Source organism: Gopherus flavomarginatus, chromosome 8, assembly GCF_025201925.1.
Source record: "Gopherus flavomarginatus isolate rGopFla2 chromosome 8, rGopFla2.mat.asm, whole genome shotgun sequence".
Taxonomy (NCBI): Eukaryota; Metazoa; Chordata; order Testudines; family Testudinidae; genus Gopherus; species Gopherus flavomarginatus.
The window spans coordinates 95,626,568-95,651,861 of record NC_066624.1 but is presented as its reverse complement, the minus strand read 5'-3'; the positions used below and the strand labels follow the sequence as shown (position 1 = coordinate 95,651,861).

At 43.4% G+C, this 25,294-nt stretch overlaps 1 protein-coding gene and 1 long non-coding RNA gene across 6 annotated transcripts in view; one reads left to right on the top strand and one right to left on the bottom strand.

The window, feature by feature from the left end:
- The window catches only part of LOC127057297 (uncharacterized), a 62,497-nt gene extending 45,815 nt beyond the window's left edge, over positions 1-16,682 (bottom strand). The window contains exon 1 of one of the 2 annotated variants that reach the window (XR_007776043.1): positions 15,977-16,682. This is a non-coding gene — a long non-coding RNA (uncharacterized LOC127057297). The remainder of the gene's footprint in view (positions 1-15,976) is intronic. The other variant, XR_007776042.1, reaches the window with a different exon arrangement.
- SLITRK3 (SLIT and NTRK like family member 3) lies at positions 16,331-24,331 on the top strand. Of its 4 annotated transcripts, XM_050965852.1 has the most exons (4): positions 16,544-16,623; positions 17,262-17,288; positions 17,871-17,962; positions 18,929-24,331. In XM_050965852.1, exon 4 carries the CDS (start codon positions 18,947-18,949, stop codon positions 21,785-21,787), a length of 2,841 nt encoding a protein of 946 aa, XP_050821809.1. In that variant the 5' UTR covers positions 16,544-16,623; positions 17,262-17,288; positions 17,871-17,962; positions 18,929-18,946; the 3' UTR covers positions 21,788-24,331. The 4 variants fall into 4 exon arrangements, 3 of the variants coding, with proteins under 3 accessions (XP_050821810.1, XP_050821809.1, XP_050821808.1); XM_050965853.1 differs by lacking the exons at positions 16,544-16,623; positions 17,871-17,962 and adding an exon at positions 16,331-16,424; XM_050965851.1 differs by lacking the exon at positions 17,871-17,962.
- Positions 24,332-25,294: the final 963 nt, after the last annotated feature.

The following is a 25,294-nucleotide window of genomic DNA, read 5'->3' as shown; positions in this document are numbered from 1 at the left end:
AGGAATGCGTCTGCTTACACTGACCAGAGAATGTTTGGATTCTGATGTCAGCCCAGTTCTGCAGCCTGACAGGTATTAGGTGTTGTCCCCAGTGTACACAGAATTCTTCTTTTCAGCCAAACTAGTCTTACATGCATTCTGTTAATGGGAACTGGAGCAGCAAAACAAAGAAAACAAATGCCTAATTTTCCAGCTCTGTGAGTGAGAGAACTACAAGTGAAGATTATAATGCTGGACACTGACGGCCTTAAATCAGCTGCCTCAGGAATCTGCCAAGAACTTTGCTGATGTTCCTCACCTTAGCAATGGAGCTAAGACTTATCACACCTGTCCACCTTTATTCTAATGAAGCTCCTTCTGATCTGACAGCTCAGGCATTGTCAGTTTCATCCAGAACAATTTACAAACTTGGAACCTAATCCTGTAAACCCTTAATCATTTGATCAATCCCATTGAAGACAATGGGACAATTTGCATGACTATGGACCACTTTTGTGACTGCTAAGAATTTCAGGAGTCTGTTCCTATAAAGGAAGTTGAATCCCCCATTGATTTGGGTACAATACCATAAAGCAGTTTAGGATACAGTTGTACTTAAAATTTGTCTTTTAATAAGTCATACATATGCTGAAATGGTTCCTCACCCAACTCCCATATTCCATATAAACAGACTGAATACTACAAATGTGGGGGGAAAGTGAGTAGTTAAGCATATTGATGTTTGTATTTACAATAGGGGTGACAGAGAGGATGGGGAGAGCGTTGGGGCCCCGGGCTGGGGGTGGGGCAGGAAGGAGTCACATGGAGGGTCACGTGAAGAGGTCACGAGGCCCCCCCTTGTGCCTCTCCCATGAGTGCAATACCAGCAAGAAATGATTTCTACTTGCACCACTGGATCTGAGATGAGGAAGAGAAGAAAAAATGTTCTACCAACCCCCCAAACTGGTGTTCTTCAGTTACAAACTGAACAAATGAGCTAAATTCGGTGCCACTGAAAAAATTACAAGCAAAGAGACAGGTAACATCTCCCGACTGATAAAACGGTAGTGTTTGGCATAGCAGCCCTTACACGACCCATTAGTTGCCATGCCTGGGGCTTGTGTCGAGGATAGAGTCAGGGAACAACACGTCCAGCTACCTTCTAGAACATACCAAGCAATGAAAAATGGGAGGAAAAACCCTAGCAGCAAGGCTAATGCTTGTGTGGGCATTTGTCATGGTGACACTGATGGTATTGAAAGTCTTATATTGTAATGATTGGTTTACAATAAAAATTACTCCAAATGCTAGGTCAGAAAATATGATTCAGTCCATCAAATCACTGTCAGCTGTAAATTAGGTTGACCATCCCTAGGCAATGTGGAACATAATTGGCTTTGCTCACTGCTTGTTTTATTTTTATCTGTTCTGTTCAAGCCAAAGTATTTGCTCACTTACCTTGGTGCAATCTGAGAGAAAGTTCACTGACTTGAAGAGTTACTCACTATTTACACTGAAGTTAAATGGGCATAATTTGGCCCTGCATTTGCAAATTTTCCAGTAGGTATCTTTGGTTAAAATAAAGCTACTCAGAACTAAATAAAATAATAACAAAAAAAATATAAATTTGGCGGGAGTCTCCTGCTGAAACAACCTTTAAATTGCCAGTTGCTATGTTGTTTGGACTACATGTTATGCAGCTGGAGTTTGAGCAGAGGGGGAATCTTCTTGTTTCCTTTCTAATCTTTTCTATCTCAAAATATGTTGTAATTGATGAGGAGAGGGGAGAAAAGACACATATCTAACTCCTTCCACTTGCTAAGGACTGCTCCTTTTAACATCTGCAAGATGCAACATGACACTTTGATTTTCCACAAAGCTGTAATACACCATGGTAAGGTTATGATGTTGCAATAGCTTGAAATAACCTTTGGTAGATTTTAATGGTCATGCAAGCCACTTGAAACCAGGACTGTCATTTCCATGAGTAGGCAGCCTTCTTTCAGCCCCTGACCATACATGGTGTTCCTTTACTCTTTTGCAGTATATGAGGCCAAGAGTTTAGAGACTATATTTGCTTTCCTAGGTGCTCCCACACAATACTTTCCATCCCCTGCCCTGTCAGGGCACTATGACTCTTAAGGAGAAGAAATCCATAGAAAAAAATAATATAGCCTAGATAACTTCCATAAGTTGGAGGGGAGGATGATGTATGTCACCCTGGACCCCATTGCTGAAGTACCCACTGTTCCACGCACCTGCCCTGACTCTCCTTACCCCCAAACTAACTCTATAGCTTCTGGGAAGCCATCTTCAGGATATGAGGAGCAAGGAACATGGATAAGGGAATAGTGCTCATGGAGCATCCCTCCACACACATGCAGAGCTAAAGGAAGAGATGATCTGACCTATATCTGTCTCAGCCCTCACACAGTGTATTATACAAAAGAATATAGGTGTGGATAATAGCCCATAGAAGTAAATACAGTTTGTTTAAATACATTAGCAAAAATCAAATAATGCAAAAAGGATGGATGAACAGGAGATACAAGTCAGTTATTAAGGGAATAAAGAAGTAAAAATGCTTTATAAACTAGTTTTGTCTCAATTTTGCATACACTAGCAGATGCTGAAAACATAAAACCAGGAGCAAGAAGGTATTTTGCTAGAAAAATAAAGTATGCATTAATGATCCAGGTCTAGTGAGAGTGTGCATTATTATGACTGCACCATAGGCACAACTGTATGAAGCGTGCACACACACACACAAGCAAACAGAGTCATATACAAAGAAAGAAGCCTGTTTTGAGAATACCTGCTTTGTTCCATTCAGTTTTTTCGGATAGATTGAACGGGATATGGAGCAATTGTCTGCTAAAACTTGAAGTCCAGCTCACACAGTAGCTGTTGCTTTCTCTTCCTCCCAGTGCTGGGAATAGTTTGTGACTAATTCCGAAAGACTGCTGCTGCTCTGGGATCAGCCTTTTGAGCTCCTAAACCTAAATTGCTCTGCTAGCTCTAACCTTTTGAGGGTAACTGACCAATCTCAGCACTGGGAGAACAGGACATGAAAGCACCATCTGGGGGAGCCTGCAGGCTTTTGCAGCAAACTGAACCTAACATGATAGTTATGGTGCAGTTTGATATTCAGCAGTATTTTCAGAGGGTGGAAAACCCTTATTCTCACTTTAAATTAAAATCAACTTGCACAAAACAGTACTCTGGTGTTTGTGGTATATGTGTGTGCTCTTTCCTCACAGTTCTCTTGCTTAGGGTCCTGCAACATAAATAGATGGCCACCCACAAAGCTGGAAGTGTAAACAGTCACTGTTTAATAGTGTAAATATTGTTAATTATTTTTCTGCAAGAGCAGAAAAAAGGGGAAAACACAAAGATCATCAGGGTTTCTATATATAAATTGTGTGTGTGTGTGTGTGTGTGTGTGTGTGTTAATGACTTATTTATTCCTCTGTACAAACAAACAGAAATGATGCAGTTTTAAAGATCTTCCAACAAATATAAATAGCAAATCCATCATTCTGAACCTATATCATGTGTTTGAGATTTTTGTAGTTTGGGACTATATTATTGCAAATATGTTTCAATTAGGTTTGCCATGATAAGGTTTTCATATGACTTAGTGTTTAGTATTTCAATGAAAGTCCTGTGGATTAGTGTCCCCTGAAATCTCTCTAAGCAGCTTTCCCTAAAACGAGCTTTATATGGATAATTTGTAAAACTGCATGAGATAAAACATTAATTATTGCTATAAAAATAGAATTGCATTGTTTTGTGTAAGGCTAGGGTAATGTGCATTTTAAAATTTTATTATATGCTATTTAGAATGTTGATACATTAAAAAAATGTATAAAGAAATTTGAGAGGTGCCACTGTTTTAAATTGTAAAATGAAAACCAGAATGCAAAAGCCTATATCCTTTTCCTTTCTCTTTAATCAGTCCTGGTGGACATCATTCTCTACTGCTTTGTATAATTATTTACACATGTGCAAGCTGAGTGTAAAATGCTGCCATTCTGATGGAGAAGTGTTCACCCACTTTGCACAGGTGCAAGGCAGGGGAGAATTGGGAAGGTATGTGTGACCATAGACTGTCTGTATTTTTGCAGTTCTGCTTTCAGGAGTTTGCCTAATTTGGTTGTAGCTAAGGATATAGTTTCTGTGTGATTTTCAGTTATACTTTTTTAACTGGACATTACTGAGTAGGTCCTGTGTGAGTATGAGGACAGGAAATCTGATTCTGATCTCACACCACTGTAAAATAGAAGTAACTTTACCAAAATGTGAAGTGGCTCTAACGTTAAACTACAGGGAGGGAGATTGCATGTACCCAACAAAAGGGCTGTCTGGCTTTGGACATCCTCACAAATGAATGTATTTTAATTAGACTTTTTTAACTAATTGACAAAAGGCTTCTGTCACCAAAGACAAAACTAACTGCCTGGATAAAGTTTAGTGGGTAGGAGACTGGACTTGGAGTTACAAGAGGAGGGTTCTATTCCCAGCTCTGCCAATGAGCTGCTTTGGCACGTTGGTCAAGCCAATTCACTTCTCCAGGCTTCTGGTTCACCTTTGTCTGTCTTTGTCTGTTTAGATTGTAGTCTTCATAGTAGGGACCATCTCTTATAATGTGATTGCACAGAGCCTAGCACAATAGGGCCTTGCTCTTAGTTGGGATTCCAGTGGTAAAGAAAGTAACAAAAGACCTAAGCAGCTGTCATGGGCTGAAGCAGCTGTACCTAAGCAGAGCCTAGCTAGAAACAGCAGCACTGAAAGAATACCTGACAGGGAGACACTATACATGTATAGAAGATATTCTGATAGTTATATATTCATGTGGCTTTACTAGAGATGCTGCTAAACTGGAAATTAATAACAAAATAATTGCTCTTGAAACTAATGAGCTTTGGGGTTTAAAAAACTGGTGAGAGACCAGAATCAGGCGCTGCATGATCTCGCATATGAATACAGTACCAGAATTTTTAGCACAAAAGAGGATGACCATATATGCATTCACATAGATATTTATTTAAATCAAATGCTTTCTGGGGGCAGGGATTGCCTTTCCTGTTCCATGTTTAAAAAGAATCTAGCACAACAGAACCCTGGCCCATAACTGGGGGTCTTTGGCATTTCTATAATATACAATCAATCATCATGGCAAACTATTTTCTTGCTCCAAGTTGGCCTCTGCAGGTGGGTGCTTCAGCTTGCCTGTTGCAAGAGATAATTGCTGTACATTAATTTTCACTCATTTTGTAAAACAGAACAAACACAGTTAATATAGCAGAATATAATGGACACTGAATTTTCCCAGTTCTACAAAACATCTTCTGGCTTGAAACTGAGCAAGTAGTATCATTGTACTGGTTGTAGTCTAGCAGGGTGAGATCAGGCCAGCCTATGCTGAGTAGCACCTCCATAATCAGTAAGCTGTCTTGGTTCCTCAATCAGACTACTCAAGGAGTAAGGGGCTATTCAATGTGAGTAAGAGTGGTAGAGTCTGCCCCAGAATCCTTTCAAAATAAAACAGATATCATGTTCGCTGACTGTTCAGAGGACAGATCTGATATATTTATGCTCTTGTATTTTAAAATAATATCTGGTCATTTCATTTACGATTCCATTGTATGTTTTATTTACACTGTTCCTCAGCAGTGTTCCTGTTAAACCTTTGACAGTGGAAGACATAGTATGTTATTTGATGCTTAGGCATTGTATACCCCATAAACTAATGAATTATATACAATTTATTCCTTGGATTTTAAGACTACTTAAATCAACAGATAACAGGAAATTTCATTTCTCTTTTAGAATAGCTAATAAATAATACATCAAAGGTATTTGTGCAATTTTGAATCTATAAAAACTTTTATAATACAGCATACCAATGCTTTTCATATATTAAGAAGGCAGAGTTTTTTGTTTATCTTCAGAGTTACCAACAATTATGATTCTGTTGCAAGTCTTATGATATTTGGTACTTTTCTTAGAGCCCCAGCTCTTGGAATCAGGTTATTACATAAACATTTCAGCTTTAATTTTTTTTAATGTAAGTTTCTAGCCTTATGGTTGCAGAGAAAAGTTTGCAAATGTGAACTCTAAAGCTCAAAAACCAGGAGGCACTTAAACTTTTCTCTGCAACCATAAGGGCTAGAAATGTACATTTTATATATTTGAAGATTTTAAAGCCAGTCTCAGGATTCTGGAGGGATTTGAATTATGATTTTTTAACACTTGTGGTTTGGTGTACTGTATTATTTTTTAATGTCGCTGTATCTACTTACACTCTGTATCTATTTTTCATGCAAAGTTCCTATTAATTTTTATGGGAATTTTGCATTTGTAAGGATGGAATGTGGGATCATGTACATTCCATTCCTTAATGTATAGTGAATAATGACTGCTGAGAGTGACAAACACTGGGCCTGATCCTTCATTTGTACTCATCTTCTCATTAAATTCAATGGGAATTTTGGGAGCAAAAAGAATATAAGATCTGACCCTTTCCCCTCTCCCCACAAAAAACAAAAAACAAAAAAAAACCCACCATCAGACAATAGAGAAGAATTCCTTATTACTGGTTACTGCTTGTAGCATATGGGTATATGGACAAAATATTAAATACAAGGTTCAGTGAGGCTGGAAAGATCAGAGTTGAAAATATTTGATATTTTCCCCCAAAAATCTTAGAACAAACTTTTTTGGTACCTGGTGAAAATTAGTGCAGATTATAGGTATCTCATTTAAAATCAATATTTTTTGTTGTTTATTTTTGGTTTTTTCACTTCCTTTGGCATTATGAAAGAAGTCATTCTTTTCTTCCATGATAGAGTTTCTTCCAATGAACATGTCCATTTAGGGAAGTTCATGAATCAAAAGAATGGCTGCTCTTAACAGAATTTCAAGGTATATATTATTTAAAATGTCAAAAGACCAAGTAAATTGGTAAGCAAATACACTGACTATTTGAATAAATCAAAAAGTTTTTCTCAAGAATCCTCCAATTTGTATTAACTTAAAGGACCTTCTTTGAGACAAGAAAGCAGGAAATTATTGCCTTTAGGTTTAAAAATATTGACTCTAAAGCATGATCATGTATTTAGCCATTGACTGCTAGAAATCTGAATACTGTGGTGACTATTGTCAAATATTAGATGATATTCAAGGTCCTAAGCACTGATTCTTCACTCTTTTACTCATTTTTACACCAACAGAACTCCTTTGACTTAAATTACTTCAGTACAAGTTAGGTCAGAATCAGCAAACCTTTCTTGATTTCCAAAACCTTAATGAAATGAATTGATTTGATGTCGGATCAGATACTACTGCCTCTGTATTCAAGATCAGACTCTATTATAGCAGCTGTGTCATCAAGAACAAGAGAGGAGGGTGAGACTTGCAGGAGAAGGTGATATGAGCATCTGGCCCATGACCTTCTGTGAGAGATTACAGTGATTATTCATCTGGTTGCTTTTGGCATGAAATATAAAGCCCACATCTACATCCTAGCTTTTAATAACTGTAAAGAGTAACTAAGTCTAGCATGCATCTGATGAAGTGGGCATTCACCCACAAAAGCTTATGCTCTAATACATCTGTTAGTCTTTAAGGTGCCACAGGACTCTTTGTTGCTTTTTACAGATCCAGATTAACATGGCTACACCTCTGATACCTAAGTCTAACAGAAGATTCTAAGAGAAAGAAGAAGGAGAAATGGAAGAAGAGGGAAAGAGGGTAACTCTTATAACTTGGCCTTATTGAAGTCAAGGGTGAAGCTCCAACTGACTTCAGTGAGGCTACGATTTCAGCTATATGCAGGGAGAAAGGAGCAGAGTGTGACGGTACCTCCCATAAGGCTTTATGGAAATATGCTTAGAATGTATTTTATGCTACATATGCCATGTAACATATCTCAAAGTTTATGATCTACTGAATGTATTAATCCTGTTTGCACGTATCATGTTTATATTCAAAGTTATGAATGTTGGCTGTGTACTGGCTTGATTTCTAAATAACCATAGTAGAGCATTTGGTCAGTTCCTGGAGAAAGGAATGTTGAAATTAAGTACCTAATCAAGAAACACTTAAAGGACAATGGATCTTGGAATGCTCCGATCCACATAAGAAGTCTACTTGAGGACATTCATGGTAGCTGTAGCGGGGCGGCTGCACCACTCCCACAAAGTGTGGGCTGCGGCAGGCCAGGGCACCTGCGCAGACAGGGAGCTAATTAGAGAAGGGCTTATTGTGAGCCAATCAGGGCCCAGTTTGGAGACAGCCAATCAGGGCCAGGCTCAGCCCTATAAGAAGGCTGCCCAGGAAAGGAGCAGTCAATCTGTCCCAGGCCTTTGAGAGCAGGTCAGTCTCCAAGGGTGGAAGACAAGCACCGCGGACAGCGCAGTGCTGGCTAGGCTTGAGGAGCAAAAGGGAGCTCTAGCCTGGAGCCTGCCAGGCTGCCGGCATTGAAGGGAAGGGCCTAGTGGGTGCAAGGGGCCATAAGGGAAGCGGCCCAGGGAATCAGACAGATGAGGGGAGGGAAGGAGGACAGCAAGGCTGCTGCCAGAGGGTCCCTGGGCCAGGACCCAGAGTAGAGGGTGGGCATGGGTCCACCCCTTCCCCCCTTGCAGTACACCCAGCCATTGGCCATAGGGAGTGGCCATTATAGATTACGCCAGATCCCTGATGAGAGGGATTAGACTCAGAGGGTGTGGTTGGACATGGTGGCTGGGGTGTAGGACTGCTGATCAACCCCCCTGGAAAGGGATGTGGCTGGACTAAAGGGTCACTGCCTGAGGGCGGTGGTCCCGGAAAAGGACGCTGGGAGCAACGCGGGTCCATGTGCCAACCGAGGGCGGAATGATGAATGGGACACCACCAGGAGGGGGTGCTCCACTGGACAGAGCTAATTCCCAGAGACAACCAGCAGGAGGCACTAGGTGGTGAGTCACAACACCGTGACAACAGCATGTAAACAATGGGAGCTACCTGTAAAAACTGTGAGTCATGCATGGACATGTGACCAGGGCCAGCTTTATGCCAATTCCACCAATTTCCCGGAATCAGGCCCCACACTGAAGAGGGCCCTGCACCTGAGGAGGCTCTGCTCTGGGGGTCTTAAGCGGCATTTCAGCAGAGGGGGATCCTTTGGTGCCGCGGAAGACTCAGAGTGCCCCCCCCCGCCACCGAAATGCCACTGAAGCCCCGGACCGCCGCCGAGTATTCCAATTGGGCCCAGTGGGTCATAAAGCTGGCCCTGCACCTGACTTGCCCAAGTGACTCCTAAACTCCATCTTGGAGCTGGACTTTGCATACAAGTGAGGAGGGAGTCTCCACCCACAAGAGAGAGTCTATTTAAACCCCTGGGAGACCTCTCCATTTTGTCTTCAGCTGGCTAAAGAGAGAGCATCTCCACCCCCAAGGATACTTGGAAGAAACTGGAACAAAGGGCAGTAACTACAGGGGGTGTGAGTGATTGCTGGACTCAAGCTAAAAGGAGATTAGTCTGTAGAAGGGAGCATTCAGGAACTGGTGAGGATCTTACCTGTATTCAGTTTGATTAGACATAGATTTGTGCATTTTTTTATTTTGCTTGGTGACTTGCTTTGTTCTCTCTGTTACTACTTGGAATCACTTAAATCCTACTTTCTGTATTTATTTTTTACTTATTAATTAACCCAGAGTATGTATTAATACTTGGGGGGGCAAACAGCTGTGCATATCTCTCTATCAGCCTTATAGAGGGTGAACAATTTATGAGTTTACCCTGTACAAGCTTTGTACAAGGTCAAATGGATTTATTTGGGTTTAGACCCCATTGGGAGTTGGGCATCTCAATGTTAAAGAGAAGAACACTTCTATTAGCTGCTTTCCGGTAAACCTGCAGCTTTGGGGCAAGTAATTCAGACCCTGGGTCTGTGCTGGAGCAGATGGGAGTGTTTGGCTCAGCAAGACAGGGTGCTGGAGTCCTGAGCTGGCAGGGAAAGCAGGGGTAGAAGTAATCTTGGCAAACCGGGTGGCAGCTCCCAAGAAGGTTTCTGTGATCCAACCCATCACAGAGAGAATGTGTGTTTAATCTAGTTCTTTGCTGACTTTAGATAGTTTTACTAAGTAGTTCAGACACCATGGTGATTAACATGATATAAACACATAGATGATATGAATAGCTGGCCAAATAAGTGCTTTTTTTTCACACAATCATCCCATGCAATATACAGCGTATGTTCTGTTTTATGCCATGTACTCCAATGAGCATTTGAAAAAATGTCAGTTTGGCCACTGTCCAACTGGTCATTCGATCAACTGCTTATGGTTCTGATACTGTACCCCTGAAAAAAATAGGAATTTTGCCATTAACTTCATTGGGAGTAGGATCAGGACTGATCAAAGTAGCAATTCCCCACATGTTAGCAATCCCTTGGAGTTTGAGGATAATCGTCTTCCAATAAAATGATTGCTGGTGGATTGGCAGGTAGTAGAGAGCTCACTAAGCCAGTCTGTGTATGAGGAAGGAATTGCAGATTTCTATTTTCTCAGAATAACTCCTTTGGCTATTAATTAGTTACTGCAATCCATTTCTTAATGTTATCTGGTAATACCAACTCCTCCAGCACTCAGAAAATACACAAGCTTGGAGAAGGAAAGATATTGACACAAACTTTTTGAGAGAATATGGTGTTTCAGAACACATGTATCTTTTGACGGGTATAGAGGATGTGCAAAAGATTGGCATGTGGCCTCTTTCTCTTTCTTAAAAATAATATTGCATTAAATAACATTTTGTATTAATAATTTAATGGTGTTTGCTGTTCAGTTTGAATCCTCACCATTTTCCCCTCTTACTCAGCTCCTTTTAATATTCACAGATACCTTCAAATACTTTGCAGTAAACAATCCCTATGGCTGTTACTGATGTCATGTAATTTGTCTAAGGGTCCTTTTGTGTGAGGGTTTTTCTATGTAAAATACATGAAAATTGTTTTTAAATTCAACATAAATTAGTTTAGGACCTATTCATTAGTAGTTAATGTGTGGTAACTTATATTTCTGTATCTTTAATCCCATGTAACAGAAGTACACTGCATGTCATTCGGCTATATTAGTTACGATGGATCTATCATGGAAAACATAGTAGACAGTTACTCTGTAGGGTAATGTGTAATTATTTGTTAATAACTGAATAATCATATAATTATAAAAATTATGGCTTGGCTTTTCAAATGGCGCATAGGAAACTAAGTGCCCAAATCCTAAAGAATTTCCGTGCAGCTGGATACCTAACTCCCTTAGAAAATCCCAAATTTATACATATTATGTATCATAAATATCATATGTGTTCAAAAATATTTATATAATTAAACTAATCTGTGTTTGGATTTATAAATGAAATGTCAACCTAGATATCTGTACTGTAGAGTGCAAAGGAAGCCTTCAGTTGAACAAGGCTGAAATAATTTTAATTTAGGGCCTTACCCAACTCCTATTGAAATCAGTAGAAGGATTCCCTTTAATTTCAGTGGAAGTTGAATTGGGTTCATAAGGTCCAGTTTTTCTCACCTTGAAGTCAGTGGGAATATTTACATTGACTTCAGTGAGTTCCGAACTGGAGGATTCAGTCCTTTGTGTCTGACCATATATGTCCCACCACCAGTAGCACAGTTCATTTCCACTTTAAATTGATTTGACATGTTGGTATAGTACCAAGGAGATCTTGGTTTCTAAATTAGTATTAGACCAGTTTGACTCAGTTTCTAGGTTAAATGTTCTTTCCTACAGCAGGGTGGATAAATCCCATTGGCTAAATTTTTTTCCATCTGTTAAATGAACTAAATCATGTTGAAAAAGCAAGTTTATACCGTGCAAAGTGCTGAATTAACATGTTACGCCAAAAAAATACAATATTGTGGTTCTTTTTCAAGGATTTCTCAGTCTAAACTGTCTATGCATACCCTAAAACCAGTTTTTCCCCCTTAGGAAACAAAATCTATTTTAATTATATTTGTCTTAACAGAACAGACAAAGTGGTATCTTACAGGGCAAATGGATGGCTCAGTAATGGACTAGTAATAGGATTTGAAGCCTTCTACCTCTTCCTCACTGGTTTGAATTTAGCTCAGGCCTATAGTCACTAATGACATTATCACATGGTTGCTGTCTTGTGGCCTGGGAAAAGCAGGGGTGGCCTCCATCTAGGAATTCCTCCTGTATCTGAACTCATTAAAAGTCATGCCATTATATTTCAGTGGGAGAGGGATCTGGCCCTGAGCTCCTAATGGAAAGATATCCACAGCACAAAATCACCATGGCACTGACTGACACCTTTGTTAGCATTCTCAAGATTGAACCCCAAAACTGAGTGGACATGAGAGTAAAGTATGCTCTTACTCCCAGAGTTAGGTCCCTCCAGGTGAATGTAGAAGCACACTGGATGGCTTAGGGAAGATTGTACTGTCCCTGTGGTACCTGGTCTGTGGATCTCCAATCTCCAAGCCTGTCAGCTGATATCTTTCCCAAGCACTTTTGCATGTGGTATTTGCTTCACAAATTAATCAGCTTCACAGCCCACTTGTGTCTTTTTTTCACCTCCTCTCACTTGGATACCGCATGTTCACTTGGACTGATGAATCTCTTCTCAGTACTGCTCCCACTCTATGTCCTCTCTATGCAGACTGTGCCTGTGTAGGATGCATGCCACATGTGTGGTTATACAGCGATTATTACAAAGAAATTCATAAAGACCCTGAAACATTGCATGTGCTTTTGGCTGTTCCTAAACTACTGCTAAATAAAGATCAACAACATTCTTGCAAAGCCTAAGCTGCAGTGCTGGGTTTCCAAAATATAGAGAGAACTAGAAAGCAGCTCTTATATGATAGTTAAAGCAGCCATGAGTTTCCCTTGTCCTTGCACTATTTATTGCGTTCACCCTGGCCATAGCTTGCTGGAGGCAGAGGAGACTATTAAACCTCGGAATATTTCTTTCTAGTCAGGCGGAGAAGGCTTGGTAGAAAGCTCCCTCTTTCTCCCAACCATTGTCATTTATGTAGTTGTAGGGGATCTATTAAAAAGGAAAGGAACTGGTTTACACTGCAGATTGAACGAAGCACTCAATGACTGCATTAGAATGACTGCAGTGGGGGAAATGGTCGCCTCCAGTGGGAATGTAATGTTGCAATGGTACTTTTCAAAAAGGTGCAACCATTGTTCAAGTGCCCTTGTCTCATTTGTCACAAAAGTTGTCCACGGTTTCTTTTTTTTTCCTTCACATTTTACCTGCTACAGCTAAGGAGGAAGAATGCGCTGCAAATAGATAGAAGGACATCCGTCAACCTCCACACACATCAGATGCTCCTTAGCTGAATCTATAGCCCTAGGACTGGGTTCGGTTTTGCAAGGAAGCAGCTCGTTTACCAGTCAAAATACTGAAAAGGTGTAAAGTCCCAGACCAGGCAACATCGCTCTGCCATATGCTTCTGAGTCCTGCCAATCATTTAACATGGCTCTTGTGCTGAGCGGATTGTATGTCGACCAAACAAGCAGAAAAGTAAAAGCATTTCTGCCTTTTTTTGCTTGGGCTGAGATGTTTATGAAATGACTTCTCGGCGATTTCCCTTTTCCTATGTTGGAGGAGGGAAGGTTGAAATTCGGGGGGGGGGGGTAGGGGTATCCTTGTTTCTAGTTCATCCGAGAGGTCGCTCTCACTGTGTTGGCACAGGAGCTAAACACGGACCTGGTGAGTACGATTCCGATCTCAGACAAGAAGTTCTCCTTTTTCATAACAATCTCTCTCGCACAGGAGGCTAGTCACAGCCGCTGGTGAATAACATCGAATCCCCTCCCGGTTAATTCGTGGCCGATAAATAGCACTTTTGAAGCAGCTCTGCCTTGGGAGACGTCTCTATCTCCCTTCTAAGGAATCTCCCCTCCCTCCTTGAAGATCCCCCTAGCCAAGCAGCGCGGAGTTGTTACCATCCTTAGCCGTGGGATTTAACTGCAGTACCCTACATCGAAATTGCAGACTTTTAGCATCTAGAACCCTAGGGACTGTCCTCTCCTCCTCCCCCTCCCCAGCGTGCCATTTCGCCGCCTGGCTGATGCTGGGATAAAGCCGCTGGATTCCCCCCCACCCGCGGCACACGGGTAAAGGATACAGTGGGGCTGAAGGGAGATATCCCACCTCCAGTGGACTCAGGGAGGATCCAGGCAGGGATTGCACTGTGTGACATCCTATCAGGAAGGAAAAAAGACATGCAGCAGGAGCAGCCCACCGCTAAACTCCTGGGGACCAAATCCTTTACCGCTGCATCCGAGAGGACTCCGATTTAAACTAAAAAGAGGTGTCCTTGGAAGCTTCGATCCGACAGCGACTGAATCTGGGAAGATTAGGCTCACAGGGCTCTGTATTGTGATACTGTAGGCGCCATGCAATGCTTTTCTATTTGTATTCAACCAACATCCCCCCCTCCCCGTCCCCATTTTCCCAATTCATCTGCAAAATTTAAAGGTAGAACCACTTAAACGGATTACAAGCCTTATTCGGTGCCATTGCTGAAAGCTGCTTGCCGGGGGGAAGTGAAAGTACAAGGTTATGGCATTAGGGATGTAATACATCTTAAAGAGTTCGCCTGACGTCGCCTAGCCATTCAGAGCAAATCTCGGTGAGCTTTTAGCACTCCGCATGGATCGGTATTAACCGCGATCGTTTGCTACTTTCCTAATGAGAATCATTAGCGCAGGATAACTTCCCCTGGTTGCAGTGTTCGGGACTTGCAAGCGGCCTGCGAAAAGATCTATTGACATGGCAACGTGGTGTGAGCAAAAATACAGACCTTCTGTGAATGTATTTCAAACCCCAGTGCGTTGCTAAGGCAGCTGCGAAAGAGAGACCCCGGCAAGAAAAACAGAAATTCTCAGACAATCTGCTTCGGTATTTCTTCCCTCTCATTTCTTAAGAGATCCAATGAAACTGTTTTCACTTCCCTACTCTGCCCCCTCCCCCAACCTTTTTAGAAGTCTCAAGTGCATTTCGCCTGACGGCACCAAATTTTGCTTTCTGCAAATGAATGATGCAGCATTTTAATTAGCAAGTAGTGCAGCTTCCATACTGAAATGTTTAACGAGCCCTTGGGATGTTTAAAATCATATGGGGAATGTTACTGATCCGACAGGTATGGGAAACGGTCAGGGAGAGAGGAAGAGGTGGTAAAGGAATATGGATGTTCCTATTAACAGAGTGGGCACTAGCACCCTATTTGGGAGTCAACAGGGAGTGATCTGTGCTCCTGACAGCTGGGCTTTTTCCCTACTAACTTTTTGATACCAACCTGCTGCCTCTTCAAGGATTCCAGTCAAGCCTCTCTCCACCCAGACATTGGGAGCGGAGAGGGGGACTGTTACAATAGCAGTGTTAAAGGTTTGGTTTAAGGCTGCTGTGACTCTCTGGACCTAAGGGCTTATGGCTTCCAGAAGGGATGGTAGATCCGCCCCCTGCTTGGAGGCTCGCTTGCAGCTCCCAGCAGAGGTGGGGTGGTGGAGGCCAGAATGCCACGTCCATTTAAAGTTAGGGCGCGAGCCCCTTTCCTGGTGAATGTAGTGTGTCTGCCATGCATGTCGTAGTGAAAAAAAAAATCAGCCTGTTCAATAAAGCATACGGAGCATATTGAATCTCCCTACACAAACTACGTTGACCAGCGCTGAACAAAAATCTGAATTTGAGTTTTGAAATGCACAGACAGGGACTGAGACGTGTATTACTGACCCAATAGCCCCTCTGTTGCTTAAAAAAACTTCGCCCTGACAACCGATCTTGGCAGCTAAATTTAAGCCAAGGGTAAATTTGGACAGACTCTCGAGTCTCAGCTGCAAGGCTCTCCCTCCAGTGACCTGCTACCGGCTGGCAGCTCTTCACTAACAAATAATCTACTCCCGCCCACACCGTGTCACTTTCCTTCGCCCCGGTTTCTCAGCAAAACTGTATTACCTTCTTGCTGCCTCTGTCGTGAAAAGATGTCCAGTGAGTTGTATTCTCTTCCCGGATCCAGTCAACATCGGGCATGGTTTTCTTCTCGGGCACACGCCACACACACAAAGCCAGACCGAAAAATCGTGCGGCGGTTAAGGAGTTAAATCTTCCTCTTTGCTTTTGATGCCTTGCTCGGTGACAGAATGCAAAATGTGCCGTTGTTACCCAAGTGATTCCGGGTCTTTTCCCAGCCATTTGCCTTGCCTCCTTTTAAAGCTGGAAGCGAACAGGAGGCTGTTGGATCCTGGGGAAGATTGAAGGCTCGAGCTGCAGCACGACGATCAAAAAAAAGGGCGCTCGTGGTGCAAAGGGATCAAAGAGAGCGAGGAAATGCGAGGAGAGAGGAACCACCTTGTTCAAGTCACCCAGGCTGGGGCTTCCCGAGCTCTCACGTTGGGACACCCAGGTGTGATGATGGAAAGCAGCTACCTTCGGCTCCGCATCAACTAATCTATTGGCTTTGCAGCAGTGTCTGTGCGCGGAGAGGGACCTGTCTGGGGGCAGCTGGCCAGAGATACATTTCTCCCGATGATCTACCCGCGGCGCGAGCGCCTTGATGGAATTTGCAGTTGGCAATCGGGGGATCTTTTTCCTTGAGAGTTGGGGTGAGGGGACTGTGGCTCGTTTCTGGAGGCTGCTCCTTCCTTCCTCGTTCTTCTAGGCTTTCCCCAGTTTATTTCCCACTCCTCCCCCACCCCACCTTACCATCCCCCCCACCGAAGAAAAAAAAAACCTGTACAGTCAGGGCTTCCCAAATGCGCGCCCCCGACCTGGTGCCAAGCGCGCCCCCTTCATTTGTTCCCCTTCTTGAAGCTCATTTTCATGACGTGGAAAAGCCTGATCCAGGGCAACACCACCACCCCCCCCACACACACACACACGGAGAGAAAGAGAGAGAAGCCCGAGATTCTCCGCTGTGATTGAGCCTTCCTCCCTCTCCCTCCCAACGATGTGCTGCTGCTGCCCAGAGAAAGCAGCAGCCCCAGAGCTGGGAGCCTGCAGCAGCCCCCTTCTCCTCCCTCCTCCATTGAGTGTGCCAAACAGCAGCTCTGCATCCTAAAGAAGCTCATTGAGGCGCTCATTGCATTCCCAGCACGTTTCAGGCTTGCTTGCCTTTTTTTTTTTTCCTTCCCTTTTGCCTCAGCCTCAGCAGGAGTAGAGAGAAAGACAGAAAGAGACAGAGTGAAACCAGCAATCCTTAAACTCGAGCTTTTTAAAATTGTATTTATTTATTTATTTTCAGATGTGCTAAAATCTCTCCTGCAAACCGGTAAGTACAAGCGTTCTTGATCCTCTTCTTTCTGCCTAGCTTCAAAGACGCCCCCCATTGTCTATCCCCCGCCCCCACATCATTTTATTATAGCCCTTGCAGAACAGAAAGAACTTAAGTCGCTATTTTGCAAAAGAGAGATAGGACTGACGGGTACTGCAATATAGCTCTCCTTTCTCTCTCTCTCTCTCTCTCTCTCTCTCTTCTTCCCAAGTAGATCACGGCTTTAATTGCACAGGGTATCTCTCTTTTCTCCCATCTCCCCTTTCCTACAGCTGAGGGTTTCATTGGCAAGTTGATCCGAAGGCTTTGTATCCCTTTCCCATTTCTCTCCCTAAATGCGTCTTTCCGATTCTAAGTTTGTGCGGGGAAGGGGGGTGGGAGAGAATTCTCTAGCTGTACCTTGGAAAGGCAAAGAAAAAGGTCATTTTTATTGATAAATTAGGACTAAAATCAACGATCCCTTGGAACAATTTCAATCTGATATTTCACTGACTCAAGAAGGGCTGCATCACCATCATTATTATTAGCATAATTATTAACGTTTATTTATCCCCACACGTTTGAAATATCTGGCAAAAGGAAGGGGAAAACTGTATCTTGGGGAGCTGCATCTCATCAGAACAGTATTTGTTTCCTCTGAGTGGAGAAGAATGGTGTCTTCTTTTTGAAAGGTAGACAGTAGGATAGATAATTTATCAGCTGGTGTCAAGGCATTTTTCTTCCACTTTCAGCTTTTTAACCGGGTCTCTTGGTTGATCCTGGGGGCGCAAAATATCATAATCCAAACCAGCCTGAGCATTTCAGTCCGAAATGCTTCTTTAGCTGTCACTTCGTCTTAGATCTGATGATCGCATGGGCATGTGCTTTAGAAAGATTAATCATCTCTAAATGCTTTAATCAGCTAAAATGACTAATATGCAGTATGTATTTATCTGATAACATACCAGCAGCATTAATCCATCAGTGTGTCTGGAAGGGGGAGGTTTTATTTTAAATCATGGTTGTTAAGCATTATTAAAGACACTGTGAAAATTTCTAAAGGAAACTGTTAGATCAGGGACATTTACAAACCCTGCACATTCCTGCAAACTTACATATAGAATATACTGAGCTGGTGCACTGAATATCCAACCAATGCAATCTAGCAACTTTGGGAGGGTTTTTGTGTGTGTGTGTGTGTGTTTGTGTATATATAAAGGATGTAGTATGATGCTGGTGAAAGATATCCACTGGTATTTTCTCCTATAATCAATGCAGGTTATGATGTGCACAGAGGTAAGCTGCAAATAATTGTTTTTCTAAACACTGGTCATGTGGTGAAAAATATGTATATATGCAATACGCTGAGACTATATGTTCATTTGCTATATGGTATGTGCATGCTATTTTTATTATAGATGACATTTACTAAATATCATATGGGAAGGGAAAATATGGCATCTTATGATTAGAGATTTCTATAGCTCTTAAGTCTGAAACCAGCCTTGAACATCAAGCACTGCTAGAGTTTGTTTTGAAGTCTACCCAACAATTGCTGAACTTTCCAGGAGCCTAATAAAAGTCTAGCAAGAATGGAGTTTATTAAGAACAGTGACATGACTAAATACTAAAATTCTGCATTTTTATTTCTGTTACAGTTTTGTAATCAGCCACAAATGATGACACCTCCCACAGCAGAGACTCTCCATAAAGAAAGGATGTTGTGGGTAATTCTTCTAAGCACAATTGCTCTAGCATGGACTACACCAATTCCCTTGATAGAGGACTCGGAGGAAATTGACGAGCCCTGCTTTGATCCATGTTACTGTGAAGTAAAAGAGAGCCTTTTCCATATACATTGCGACAATAAAGGATTTATAAATATTAGTCAGATAACGGAGTCGTGGTCAAGACCTTTTAAACTTTATCTGCAGAGGAATTCCATGAGGAAATTATATACTAATAGTTTTCTTCATTTGAACAATGCTGTGTCTATTAACCTTGGGAACAATGCACTGCAGGACATTCAGACAGGAGCCTTTAATGGGCTCAAAGTTCTAAAGCGATTGTACCTGCACGAAAATAAATTAGACATTTTCAGAAACGACACTTTCCTGGGTTTGGAAAGTCTGGAATATCTGCAGGCAGATTATAATGTCATTAAACGAATTGAAAGTGGGGCATTTCGAAATCTGAGCAAACTGAGAGTCTTGATCTTAAATGACAACCTTATCCCCATGCTTCCCACCAACCTATTTAAATCTGTGTCCTTAACTCATTTGGACTTACGAGGAAACAGGTTAAAAGTCCTTTCCTATCGAGGGATGCTGGACCATATTGGCAGGAGCCTGATGGAAATCCAGCTGGAGGAGAACCCTTGGAACTGTACCTGTGAGATTGTGCAGCTGAAAAGTTGGCTGGAGCGCATCCCTTACACTGCCCTTGTGGGAGACATAACATGTGAGACCCCCTTCCACTTCCATGGTAAGGACCTGAGGGAAATCAAAAGGAGTAAACTCTGCCCCATGCTGTCTGACTCCGAAGTCGAGGCCAGTCTGGGGATTCCTCAGTTGTCATCTAGCAAGGAGAACGCATGGCCTACTAAGCCTTCCTCCATGCTATCCTCCTTCCATTTCACTGCTTCCTCAGTTGAGTACAAAACATCCAATAAGCAGCCCAAACCCACCAAGCAGCCCAGAGTGCCCAAACCTCCCCCTACATCCCGAGGCCTGTATCCTGGGCCAAACCAGCCTCCTATAGCTGCATATCAGACAAGGCCCCCGATCCCCATCATATGCCCTACTGGGTGCTCTTGTAGTTTGCACATCAATGACTTGGGCCTGACAGTCAATTGCAAGGAGAGAGGATTTCACAACATCTCCGAGCTCCTGCCAAGGCCCTTGAACGCCAAGAAGTTGTATCTGAGCGGCAATTTGATACAGAAAATCTACCGCTCAGATTTCTGGAATTTTTCTTCCTTGGATCTCTTACACCTTGGGAACAACCGTATCTCCTACGTGCAGGATGGGGCTTTTATTAACCTGCCTAACCTGAAGAGCCTGTACCTGAACGGCAATGACATCGAGAGGCTGACTCCGGGCATGTTCAGGGGCTTGCAGAGCTTGCATTACCTGTACTTCGAGTACAACCTGATCAGGGAGATCCAGCCCGCAGCCTTCAGCCTCATGCCCAATCTGAAGCTGCTCTTCCTCAACGACAACCTGCTGCGGACCCTGCCCACCGATGCCTTTGCGGGCACCTCCCTGGCCAGGCTCAACCTGAGGAACAACCACTTCCTCTACCTGCCCGTGGCCGGGGTGCTGGAGCACCTCCACGCCATCGTGCAGATCGACCTCAAGCTCAACCCCTGGGACTGCACCTGCGACCTGGTGCCGCTCAAGCAGTGGATCGAGACCATCAGCTCGGTCATCGTGGTGGGGGACGTGCTGTGCGCCAGCCCGGAGAACCTCACTCGCCGGGACGTGCGCTCGGTGGAGCTGGAGGCGCTGTGTCCGGAGCTGCTGCACGCGGCGGCCGCCTCGCCCGCCCCGCCAGGGGGCAAGCCCAGCCCCAGCAGCCCCTCGGCTTACGAGCTCTCCCCGGCCGGCGCCGCCGCCGTGCCGCTCTCCGTGCTCATCCTCAGCCTGCTGGTCCTCTTCTTCTCGGCCGTCTTCATCGCCGCGGGGCTCTTCGCCTTCGTGCTGCGCCGGCGGCGCAAGAAACTGCCCTTCCGCAGCAAGCGGCCGGAGGCGGGGGACCTGAGCGGCATCCACATGCAGTGCCACCGCTTCTTCGAGGAGGGCGGCCGCGTGGCGGGCGGCGGGGGCGCCTCGCCGGAGAAGGCTCACCCCGTGGGGCACGTCTACGACTACATCCCCCACCCGGTGACCCACATGTGCAACAACCCCATCTACAAGCCGCGGGAGGAGGAGGCGGAGCGGGAGGAGGGCGGCGAGGCCGGCGAGCGCCCGGGGGGAGGCGGGGCGGGGGAGCCGTTCGCCGAGCCCGGCCACCAGGAGAACAGCACCCACTACCGGACCTTGCTGGAGAAGGAGCAGGAGTGGAGCCTGGCCGTGTCCAGCTCCCAGCTCAACACCATCGTGGCCGCCACCCACCCGCACCACCACCACCCGGCCGGGGGCGGCGGGCTGGCGCTGGCCGGGGAGCTGGCGCTGGCGCCGGCCGGCTTCCCCCACGAGAAGAACGGCGGGGTGTTGCTCTTCCCGCCGGCCGGCGCCGGGCTGGACAGAGAGCGGCCGCCGCTGCCCTGCACGGTGGGCTTCGTGGACTGCCTCTACGGCACGGTGCCCAAGTTAAAGGAACTGCACGTCCACCCGCCGGGCATGCAGTACCCGGACCTGCAGCAGGACGCCAGGCTGAAGGAAACCCTGCTCTTCTCGGCCGGCAAGGGCTTCACAGACCAACCCCCCCCAAGCGAATACCTCGAGTTAAGGGCCAAACTCCAAACCAAGCCGGATTACCTCGAAGTCCTGGAGAAGACAACCTATAGGTTCTGAGCCGATAGCTTTTCTCCCTCCCCGGCCCGCCAGTAGCGCCCCCGGCCCCCCTTCTCCAGCCCCCGTGCAAGCGCATGATGAGAATAGAGAATACAGCTGTGTGCTCTCCCCCACCAGAGGTGTGTGTTTGGGGGAAGGGCCGTTCTCAGATCATTAATCAATGAAGTGCCTTCGCAGACTTGCCAGCAGATGTTAATCATTATTTTTTATACTGAAACTGAGACTTTGACTGTGCCATGTCTAAGGTATATTATTATTAATTATTATTATTATTACTACGGGGATCTTTGTATTGATCCTAACTAAGTAAATTCTATGTCTCTTTTTTTTCTGTTGCAGTAAACTTTTTACTTTCTTTTTTTTTTCCCCTGGGGTAGGGGGAGATGGCATTTTGTGGCTTTCTTTCTTCTTGCCCATCATGGCACAGATCCTGTACATTTATTTAAAACAATCAAATGCAGTTTGCTGCATGCTGGAAACTGCAAGGGGGAGGGGCGGGGGGTCTTGTTCGAATGTTCTCTCACTCTCGTCTCTCTCTTTCACATGCACACACACGTAGACGCGTCCACACAGCTCCCCTCCCTAGCCACTCCGATCGGCTCCCCTTCCGCTCCGCTCGCCCTTCCCCTCCTCTCCTCCTGGAGGGGGGAATTCCATATCCAGTGTGAAGTCATCCGGAAGGAAGAAGCCCATTGGATGTAACCACGTGGCGCACGCACACACACCTAGGGATGATCAATGACACTTCATGACGCCATGAGTTTTTGGAGGACATCCGCACTTTGTTATTAAAACAAACCCATGCAAATATACAATAAAAATAAAAAAAATACTGGGTACCTATCACTAACGGCTTTGTAGGAAGCACTTTTAATGTTTTCTCTCTCACACACACACACACAAATACAAACAACAATGTGCATATATTTATTCTGTAATTTCAAGTGAATATAAATTGTAAAGGTAATGTTTAATCATTCATTGTACAGTGATGCGTCTGGTATAGCTTTCCTAATAAAAAGTTTTGAAAAAAATACATATAGATATATAGAGGATACAAAGCTTGAACCTAAAATTTTAGCTTACCCTCCCCCTACCAATGATTACTTCTCCCACCTTAATCCTGAAAGCTATTTTATTAATCACTGTTCAGTGCACTGTGACGTTAACGGGGGGGGGGGAGGAGGAATCTGTACAACTTCTGCCACAATACCACTTGAGACTTTAAAAATCTGATTTGAAACCTGTTTTTCTTCCACATTGCACTGTAACTATGTCAGAGTTTCTGCTATTTAAAAATAAGCAGCAGAATTAACCCAATTTCTTCTACTAATATTGCTAGTAGAATCTGTGTTCTGCTACAACCTAGGAGAAAATAAGGCATTAGTATTAGAACTTTTCAGAGTTTAAATTCACATCAATTATATAAGGAAATGAGCAGAGACTGGAGAAAGGCTTAGATGTAAATTTGAGTATTTGATACAATTGCACTTGGAATGTTCTCTCCCCTCGTTTGGAAAAGACTGAAACAATATGGGAAATTCAGGCCCAATAGCTGAGGTTTGCTGGGTCTCTCCCTTGCCTTGCTGCAATCAGAACAACTAGGGGGGTTAGGCTGATTTTACAAAATGTGTGTCATTAAAATGATGCCGCAAAACAGACTTGCCGCGTCACCCAGTTTACAACCCACTTAGATCTGAGCGAAACCAAAGAAAAAAGGATTTTTCTTTTAAGGTACTAGCTGGTATCTTGTTTCTGGTAGATCTGGATTGACACACAGAAAAAGCCGAGGGAAAGCTTTTTGGGGGGAGTTACCCAATGTGGCCAGTAGGTGGCGCCGGAACTCCAGCGATCGCAGCAAAGGCTGCAGCTGAGTTGTGCCGCCCGTCCGGTACTTTCCGCTTGGATTCCTGAGTGTGTCCTTAATAGCATGAAATCGTTACTTTGAATGTAATTCACCAGACATCACTAATGCCTTACATCAAGCTAGGGAACAAATTAAATGGGAATGTGAATGTCAGCTCCTTAGCCGTGCAGTTACGCCGCTGAGGCCCTCTCCTAAAAATCTCAAATAATGAATTTTATATAGAATAACAAATCAAAATATATTTAGCGTTAATAAAAACAACAATCGTGGCAGTTTATCAAGGTAAATTGAAAAATGTTTCCACTGTTTAAAAACACCCCAGAACCTTTATCTAATGTTCTTGTCCCTTTGGGCATTTGTTATGGGACTAAATGTCCATTCCTAAGTTGCAACTTTTTGGATTGGGTGAGGAAAGAGCCTATGTTTGCATGGACTGATGTGCCACATCCATGCCAGATATCCTGGTCAGGAAAGGCTGCTTCCCTTTCTCTTGTGTAACAAAATTATTCCACCCAGCACATTGTCGTCCAATGGAGTTAAAAGGTGGATGTTCTCCCCAGATGGCCCAAATTATAGGTTTGGCAGGTATGCACAGTACAGGCTCTCTGTCTGTTTCTGACAGCTATGTGGAGGAAGTAGAAAACATTTTCTGTGAATCAATAGTAGCCCTCTGGACCTTAGAGATAATGCGGGGCGGGTGGGTGAGGGGACAGCTTCAAAAGTCTGTAAATCTTTGCATCACCTCCATATTATTGGTTAATGTTATGAACTTCCAACTTCTCAGATCCTTCTATAGTATTGATGTTGGGTTTCATTATTACTGCATTCAGCACTAATCTGTTTTTAATGGATATTAGAAAAGCATGCTGGTATTTACAAAAAAACAAACATCAAAGTGCAAGGCCAGATCCTTCTGGTGATAATCGTTATAATTCCATTGATAATGCTGCAGCATGCAGAACATGGAGTACAATCCCTGGTGTGACTGGTGCTGTACACATTTTGTGGTGGGGAGGGGGAAGCAAAACCTGAGTGTTCATAAGTCATATCAAAGTGTAAGCCAATCACTATAAATAATATTTATATTTTATTTAAACTACAAAAAGGCAAGAGCATCTTGCCTGCAACTGGTGAGGGAATCTATTTATTCAGTGGAAATAAATTTATTCTATGAGAATGGAATTTTGTATTAAAAGAGAATTTTTTGGCTTATATTGAGTTATTTTTTTTATTGTGCAGGAAACTTATTTTCTGTGATTATAAACTCTTTGAAATCAGTTGGGGGAGAATATCTGTAAAAGTGTTCAGAATATTTAACTGTGATATCTAATGTGTAATACGATGATTCTTATTTTATTTTTTATTTTATTTTATTGTGATAAGCTGTGGATGGGTGGATGGTAAAATTACTGTCCACTTCAGAAAACAAATGTGGATCTGTCATATCTGATCTGTGAAGGGAGAATATTCATATCCATCAGTCTGAGTGAACTTAATTAATAGGGATTATTTATCATTATTAGCAGTATTATTCATAAAATTGATACTATTTGGAAGGAATGAAATAAAATAAAATTATCCACATTCACATAAGTGATGTTTAATGGAACAATATTTTAAATAAAAATAATTTTTTTAAC